At 48.6% G+C, this 8,209-nt stretch overlaps 1 protein-coding gene across 2 annotated transcripts in view; it reads right to left on the reverse strand.

The window, feature by feature from the left end:
• Positions 1–8,209, reverse strand: part of KIF5A (kinesin family member 5A) — a 38,422-nt gene that overhangs the window by 16,819 nt on the left and 13,394 nt on the right. Inside the window, exons 2-12 of one of the 2 annotated variants that reach the window (XM_011926013.1) lie at positions 7,028–7,115; positions 6,861–6,934; positions 6,342–6,446; positions 6,042–6,090; positions 5,577–5,632; positions 3,812–3,899; positions 3,405–3,529; positions 1,826–1,930; positions 1,493–1,641; positions 1,214–1,362; positions 719–894 (exon numbers count right to left, since the gene is read on the reverse strand). In XM_011926013.1, the coding sequence (XP_011781403.1) occupies positions 719–894; positions 1,214–1,362; positions 1,493–1,641; positions 1,826–1,930; positions 3,405–3,529; positions 3,812–3,899; positions 5,577–5,632; positions 6,042–6,090; positions 6,342–6,446; positions 6,861–6,934; positions 7,028–7,115 (1,164 nt within the window). The remainder of the gene's footprint in view (positions 1–718; positions 895–1,213; positions 1,363–1,492; positions 1,642–1,825; positions 1,931–3,404; positions 3,530–3,811; positions 3,900–5,576; positions 5,633–6,041; positions 6,091–6,341; positions 6,447–6,860; positions 6,935–7,027; positions 7,116–8,209) is intronic. The other variant, XM_011926014.1, reaches the window with a different exon arrangement.

Here is an 8,209-nt window from a genome sequence, read left to right on the forward strand (position 1 = left end):
CAGGCTGGTCTCAAACTCCTGACCATAGGTGATCCACCTGCCTTGGCCTCCCAAAGTGCTGATGTTACAGGCATGAGCCACTGTACCCGACCAAGAATTATTAATGAAGTAGGAAACCGTGCATAATATAATGCTGAATGAAAAATATCAGATGCATAATTACATATACAGGCTGGGCATGGTGGCTCATACCTGTAATCCCAGCACTTCGGGGGGCTGAGGCGGGCAGATCACCAGAGGTCAGGAGTTTGAGACCAGCCTAGCCAACATGGTGAAACCCTGTTTCTACCGAAAATACAAAAATTAGCCGGGCATGGTGGCGCGTGCCTGTAATCCCAGTTATTCTGGAGGCTAAGGCAGGAGAATCACTTGAACCCGAGAGGCAGAGGTTGCAGTGAACCACAATCGTGCCACTGCACTCTAGCCTGGGTGACACAGCAAGACTCTGTCTCAGAAAAAACATTTTTTTAAAATTACATATACAGTGTATCTCAATTGCATGGTATACGTACAGAGAAAAACAAAAAATGTTAAATGTTATCTCTGAATAGTGGATGATTTTAATTTTCTTCTATACATTTATATTGATTTTTCCACATTTCAAGCATGAACATTTATCCCTTTTAAAACCAAGAAGAAGCAATATAAGTGATTTTCTTTGATCCTCTACCTCTCATCCCACCCAGCATGTCTCAGTGCCCTGCCTGGCCACCCTCACCTTGTCGTCAAGCTGCTTATAGAGGCGGCGGATCTCCTCCTCGTATTTCTGCCGCTCTTCGGGTGCAATGCGCACCACGATGGATGAGTTGTCATTCACAGGGGTCTCCTCACAGAGCTCAGCTCCCAGGGCTGCCTCCTCCCCAGCCAGGCGCTCCGTCTCAGGCACATTCTCTCCTGCAAAGGGGCAGGACAAGGTGAGGGATGGGAGAAGAAGAAGCTGCATCCACGAGTTCTTCCTTCTCATTCTGCATGCCAAGACCTCTGGGCCCTTGAACTCTCTTGCCAGGTGGACCTTCTACCTTTTGGGAGTCTGGGAGGTAGGTAGTCAGGCCCCTCCCTTCCCTCATGACTGCTCTACTGCACCTGTCCAGAAACACATTCCCTCTTCCTGGAGACTGAACTGGCCAGAAACATCACCCAAACAGAGTTGGCTCCCAAGCCACCTCCTCCTCCTCCTCCCACTGCCCCTCACTCCCATCTATCCATCTCTAACCATTGCGCCACCGGCTCAGCTCAGCCTCTAGCTTCGCAATCGTCTCCTTCTGGGCCTTTGTCTTCTCCTTCTCCTTCTCATATTTCTTCTTCCACTGCTCAGCAGTCAACTCCAGATTTACTGAGGCGGTGTTCTTAATGGTCTTTGCCCTGGGTGAGGAGAAGAGGAACAAAGATATGAGACCTACATTAGACTTGGGTGACCCTGAGGAGAGAGAGCTGCAGGGGCTGGGATGGGAAGCTGGATACCAGGGATCCCTCTGGGGACCCTGCCACTGACCGCTGCCCAAACATCAGGGTGGACTTGGTCTCTGCATCATTGTAACTGGACGGTGAGCAACAGATGAACATAGTCGTCCGGCAGTTTCCCCCAAGAGAGTCCTGGAGAATCCTTGTCATTTTGCTGTCACGATATGGAACATAGCTTTTCTGCGGGAGGAAGGAGACCATGAATCAGAAACAAACAAAATTCAACAGGGAATCAGAAAGGATAGTGGTGTCACCCGGGGATCAAGCAACCCATGAATTGGGGCATGATTATATGGTGGCATTAGGAGGTGGGGGAGGAAACGGGGTGGGGCTTGAGGGGTGAGGGGACCTAAGGATCACTCACAGTGCCCTCAGCCAGTGCGGAGATCACATTGCCCAGAGCTGACAATGACTTGTTGATATTCTTTGCCTCATCCAGCACGGCTCCCTCTGCTCCAGTCTTGCTGACCTACCAGGGCAGTAAGAGATGAGTGTGTATGAGCAGCTGCACATGGAGAGGGCTGTCACCACCTCATTCCAGGGCTCAGTCCATGGAGAAAGGAAGGAATGGGGAAGAAGATGGAGTAAAAGAGATCCTTGGCTGGGATTGGGGAAGGCCCTTCTACTGTTCCCCTAAACTCTCTTGTCAAACATCACATTGCCCCTAACCCCTGCCACATATTATATGATTCCGTTTTGCTTTTTTGTTTTTTTTCCTTTGAGACAGAGTCTCACTCTTGTTCCCAGGCTGGAGTGCAATGGTACGATCTCGGCTTACCACAACCTCTGCCTCCCAGGTTCAATAGGTTATCCTGCCTCAGCCTCCTGAGTAGCTGGGATTACAGGCATGTGCCACCATGCGTGGCTAATTTTGCATTTTTTGTAGAGATGGGGTTTCTCCATGTTGGCCAGGCTGGTCTTGAACTCCCAATCTCACGTGATCCACCAGCCTCAGCCTCCCAAAGTGTTGGGATTACAGGTGTAAGCCACTGCGCCCAGCCATATGATTCCATTTATATGAAATGTTCAGGATAGGCAAATCCATAGAGACAGAAAGTAGATTAGAAGTTGACAGGGGATGGGGTTAAGAGACAATGGAGAATGGTGTAAACCCAGGAGGCGGAGCTTGCACTGAGCCGAGATCCGGCCACTGCACTCCAGCCTGGGCGATAGAGCGAGACTCCATCTCAAAAAAAAAGAGAGACAATGGAGAGTGACTGTGAATGGATGATGACAGTGTTCTAGAATTGCATAGCGTAATGGTTGTACAACCTTGGGAACATACTACAAACAACTGAATTGCACTTTAAAATAGTGACCTTTATGGTATGTGAATTATATCCCAATACAAATCATTTTTTAGTTAAAAAAAACGGCTGGCCGGACACAGTGGCTCATGCCTGTAGTCCCAGTACTTTGGGAAGCCGAGGCAGGCAGATCATGAGGTCAGGAGTTTGAGACCAGCCTGGCCAACATGGTGAAACTCTGTCTCTACTAAAAATACAAATATTAGCCAGGCTTGGTGGCGGGAGCCTGTAATCCCAGCTACTTGGGAGACCGAGGCAGGAGAATCACTTGAACCTGGGAGGCGGGGGTTGCAGTGACTGAAGAGCGTGCCACTGCACTCCTCCAGCCTGGGTGACAGAGCAAGAATCCGTCTCAAAAAAAAAAAAAAAGAGCCAAGGACCAGCCTGGTCAACATAGTGAAATCCCATTTCTACTAAAAATACAAAAACTTAGCCAGGCATGGTGGCAGGCACCTGTAATCCCAGCTACTTGGGAGGCTGAGGCAGGAGAATCACTTGAACCCAGAAGGCGGAGGTTGCAGTGAGCCGAGATGGTGCCACTGCAATCCAGCCTGGGCGACAGAGTGAGACTCTGTCTCAAAAAAAAAAGAAAAGAACCAAGGGTTCCACCCGCCCCATATCCACAGGACCCACTACCTTCTCACTCCCTGCCAGGTCCACCAGATACAGCTTCCCACTGAGCTTCTGCTCCGTTTCCATGTTCTCCTGCTTGATGTTGATGAGGAAGATGCTGTGGCTCCGAGAGCTATGTTCATTCATGTCTGCAGGAGCAAGGGAGAAACAGGAACTGCACCACGCTGCAGAACTGAGGTCCTCAGCCCCAGGCTTCCACTGACCCCAGCCCTGCCCACCCAGAGAGAAGGCACCCACCAGGACTAGCCCTGCTGCCACATCTCCCAGGCAACAGGGTCCTACAGATAAGGGGTCCTCCTCCTCTGTGGGGCATAGTGTTTCCTTGCTCACTTTTGAGTCCCTCCACCCCAAAGGACACAGAACACAGGTGGATCCTCAGACTCGAGAGATCCCCTTGTATCCTCACTCACTGGTAACAGCCACATGACGATTTGATTTCCCTTCATCAATCACATCCAGAATCTCCTCTGGGCTGGACACAAAGCGTTCAGTACAACCCTGTGGGGGACAAATGGACAGTGACCCATACGCTTTGTTTTTTAAGTTTGTATTTATTTATTATTTATTTATTTATTTATTTATTTATTTTTTCCTTTTGAGATCGAGCTCTGTTGCCCAGGCTGGAGTGCAGTGTCGAGATCTCGGCTCACTGCAACCTCCACCTCCCAGGTTCAAGCGATTCTCCTGCCTCAGTCTCCCGAGAAGCTGGGATTACAGGTGCCTGCCACCACACCCAGCTACTTTTTGTTTTTTTATAGAGATGGGGTTTTACCATGTTGATCAGGCTGGTCTCAAAGTCCTGACCTCGTGATCCGCCTGCCTCGGCCTCCCAAAGTACTGGGATTACAGGCGTGGGCCACCGCGCCCAATTTAGTATTTATTTTTATCTTGTGTATTTACTACTTTTTTGAAACAGCGGTGGGCACGGTAGCTCACACCCATAATCCCAGCACTTTGGGAGGCCAAGGCGGGTGGATAACCTGAGGTCAGGATTTCGTGATCACACTGGCCAATATGGCAAAATCCCGTCTCTACTAAAAATACAAAATTAGCCAGACGTGGTGGCACATGCCTGTAATTCCAGCTACTCAGAAGGCTGAGGCAGGAGAATCACTTGAACCCAGGAGGCTGAGGTTGCAGTGAGCCAAGATCAGGCGCCGTTGTACCCCAGCCTGGGCAACGAGAGAGAAATTCTGTCTCAAAAAAAAAAAAAGAAAAAGAAAAAGAAAAAAGAAAACAGTGTTGCAGTGGCTTACGCCTGTAATCCCAGCACACTGGGAGGCTGAGTGGGCAGATCACCTAAGGTCAGGAGTTCGAGACCAGCCTGGCCAACATGGTGAAACCCTGTCTCTACTAAAAATACTAAAATTAGCCAGACGTGTTGGCACGTGCCTGTAGTTTCAGCTACTCAGGAGCCTGAGGCAGGAGAATCACTTGGGGAGAATCACTTGGGGAGATTGCAGTGACCCTAGATCAAGCCACTATACTCCAGCCTGGGCAACAAAGCAAGACTGTCTCAAAAAAAAAAAAAAAATTAAATTAAAGAAGAGACAGAGTCTTGCTATGTTGGCCAGGCTGATCTTGAACTCCTCCAGTGATCCTCCCACCTCAGCCTCCTAAAGTGTTGGGATTACAGGCATGAGCCACGGCCGCCAGGCATGTCTTCCAGTAAACTTTGATTTGCAAATTAAATTGCATGCACACTGACCAATGACCTTTCAAGACAGTATCTTTTCTTCTTTTCTTAAAGACAGGTCCTCACTCTGTCGCCCAGGCTGGAGTGCAGTGATGCAATCTCGGCTCACCGCAACCTCTGCCTCCCAGGTTCAAGAGATTCTCCTGCCTCGGTGTCCCAAGTAGCTGGGATTACAGGCGTGAGCCACCACGCCCACTTAATTTTTTGTATTTTTAGTAGAAATGGGGTTTCACTATATTGGCCAGGCTGGTCTCGAACTCTTGGCCTCAACTGATCCACCCACCTCAGCCTCCCAAAGTGCTGGGATTACAGGCGTGAGCCACCATGCCCAGCGAAGACAGTATCTTTTCTGATCCCCTAGACTCTCCCTGGCCCATAGACACATCTCATTCCTCCAGGATATCCACTCTCCAACTTCAGAGTCACTGACCTATGCTCCTCCCCAACTCATACTCTCAATACACTGGCCCCACTCTCACCTTGACAAATGGCACACGGTTCTTGTCCTCGTGCACAGACAGATTTGTCTTGGTCACTAAATCAAAAGAATGCAGGGTGAGCAAGACTAGTACTTCCACCGCCCCCACCTGCACCTTGCAGTCGGCTCAGATGGTGGTTTTCTTCTCTGTGCTAAAGGAAGACTCTCCCTGTGAAGCGTAAACTCCCTGCACGAGCTGAAGGCTCAGTTCCTCCTCCTTCTCCTCCTTAGGGCTCCTGCACCCCAGCCCCAGATCCTCTCAAACTGTTCATATGTAGTCCTGGGCTCCTAAGTCCATCCTCTGACCTTCTCAGTTTTTGGTAATTCTGGCAAATGGAGCTAAAGGACTTGGGTGCTGTGTGCCCTCTGCATCTCTTGTCAATTGGTACCTAATTCCATGTGCAATATGAGCTCTCTTTTCTCCACCCTCCTCACACACCTTCATCCACTGGGGCAAAACACTCACCATCTAGAAGGTCACGAATTTTGTCCAGGTAAATTTCAAAGTAAGAAACCTGGTTAAAAAGAAAAAAGGAATGTGAAGTAAAGAGGGCCTATCTTAAATCTGGTTCAGGAATCCCACACTAATATGACCTGCTCAAAACAGTGGTGGTGGGAGGAAAAGAACAGAAGAGAACATCTTGACAAAGAACTGTGGTAACCGGAAAGGGAGTCAAGTTGGGGAGTCCAGGCTCTTCAGTGGGTTTATTTTAGATCTTCCCCTCCCAGTCCCCATCTGAATGCCCAGCTATCGTGCCCTGGTTACCTTGATGTGGAACTCAAGGTTCTCATCCATGGAGTAGATGTGGTTGAAGATGTCTCGGGCAATTCGAGGAATGATTCCCATCAGCTGGGGGTCGTGCAGCTTTCCCTGGCGAGTGAAGGTATTTGAGAGTGAAGCTGGGGCTCAGGGATATTGAGACAACTCAGATGTATGCAGGTGAACACCAAGGCAAGAGTCAATAAGAAGAACATCCTAAGTTAGGAGATGGTCACCACCATGTCTGCCTTTTAGAGGAGCAAGGAGATAATTGAGTAGCCCTTTGGACTTCCATTGCTTTTCCAGATCAAAAGAAGACTGGAGTAGTGGAAAGGATGATCCACTGCAGTGGGCTGAAGGGATTCCAATACACTTCCCCTAATACTGCCCTTCAGTTCATCCTCTGTACCCATCTAACTGCCTCTGGACCAGGCAATCCTTGATTCCTAGATCTTCCCCCACTGAGATTCCCTGATCCTCCATTAACACTCCTAGCCCCTCAACCACCAGAGCCAAAACCCTCACCTCCATGGTATGTGTTTTCCCTGAGGATGTCTGTCCATAAGCAAAAATGGTGCCATTGTAGCCAGCAAGGACATCTGGAAGAGACAGTAGAGAAAGAGCACTGGTGGAGATAAGTCGGGTAGGAAATGGGGTGCTGAGAAGAGACATTCTAAAAAGAAATCTATTACCTTTGACAATCTGCATGGCACATGCATGATAAACTTGCTCCTGAGTCGTGTTTGGGGGGAATACACGGTCAAAAACATATGGCTTCCCCTGGAATGAAAATAAAAGATATCAGACATCAGCAGGCAGGATGTGAGGGAAAAGAAATACCACAACCTCCTTCCAGTAGCTGAGAAAGGCACCCTTTTCTTCAATGCACAGAAATGCATTGAACAGAATGAACAGAAATGAACAGAAATGAACAGAAATGAACAGAAATGTGGGAGAATGGCCGGGTGTGGTGGCTCACGCCTGTAATTTCAGCATTTTAAGAGGCTTAGGCGGGCGGATCACGAGGTCAGGAGTTCAAGACCAGCCTGGCCAATATGGTGAAACCCCGTCTCTACTAAAAATACAAAAATTAGCCGGGCGTGGTGGCAGGTGCCTGTAGTCCCAGCTACTCAGGAGGCAGAGACAGGAGAATGGCATGAAACCGGGAGGCAGAGCTTGCAGTGAGCCAAGATTGCACCACTGCACTCCAACCTGGCGACAGAGCGAGACTCCATCTCAAAAAACAAACACAAAAGCAAAGAAAAGAAATGTGGGAGAATAAGAGAAACTAAAGGTACTGATGCCAGGAGTTGTGTCTGTGGTAGAGGAGTATTGCACAGTGAGATTGTGTTAGGGGATCTTAGTTGTGGTGTGATGATTGAGCACTCCACTACCCCAAACTCCTCCCTGGGAAGTCAGATGAAAAAAGATAATAGGACCACAGGTGATGAAAAGTGAAGAACAATTCATTAACACTGAAAAGTATCTCAAGCTAGAAATATCTTCCTCAACAGATCCACATACCCTGATATGGAAAGATCTTCAGATGTACTAAGTGAAAGATGCAAAGTTAGTGACATATATGTATAGCATGTTCCCTACCATGTAAATGAAATTCAGTCTACACTGAAAGCCTCTGTGGAAACATGAACACAAGCTCTCTCTCTTTGTGAAAGGAATATATGCAATCAGATATGTGGGTCTCCCTTTAAGAACAGAACAAGTTTTAACTTGGGCCGGGTGTGGTGGCTCACACCTGTAATCCCAGCACTTTGGGAGGCCGAGGCGGGCGGATCACCTGAGGTCAGGAGTTCGAGACCAGCCTGGCCAACATGTTGAAATCCCGTCTCTACTAAAAATACAAAAATTAGCCA

The sequence above is a fragment of the Colobus angolensis genome, unplaced genomic scaffold (genome assembly GCF_000951035.1).
Source record: "Colobus angolensis palliatus isolate OR3802 unplaced genomic scaffold, Cang.pa_1.0 Scaffold67, whole genome shotgun sequence".
Lineage (NCBI taxonomy): Eukaryota > Metazoa > Chordata > Mammalia > Primates > Cercopithecidae > Colobus > Colobus angolensis.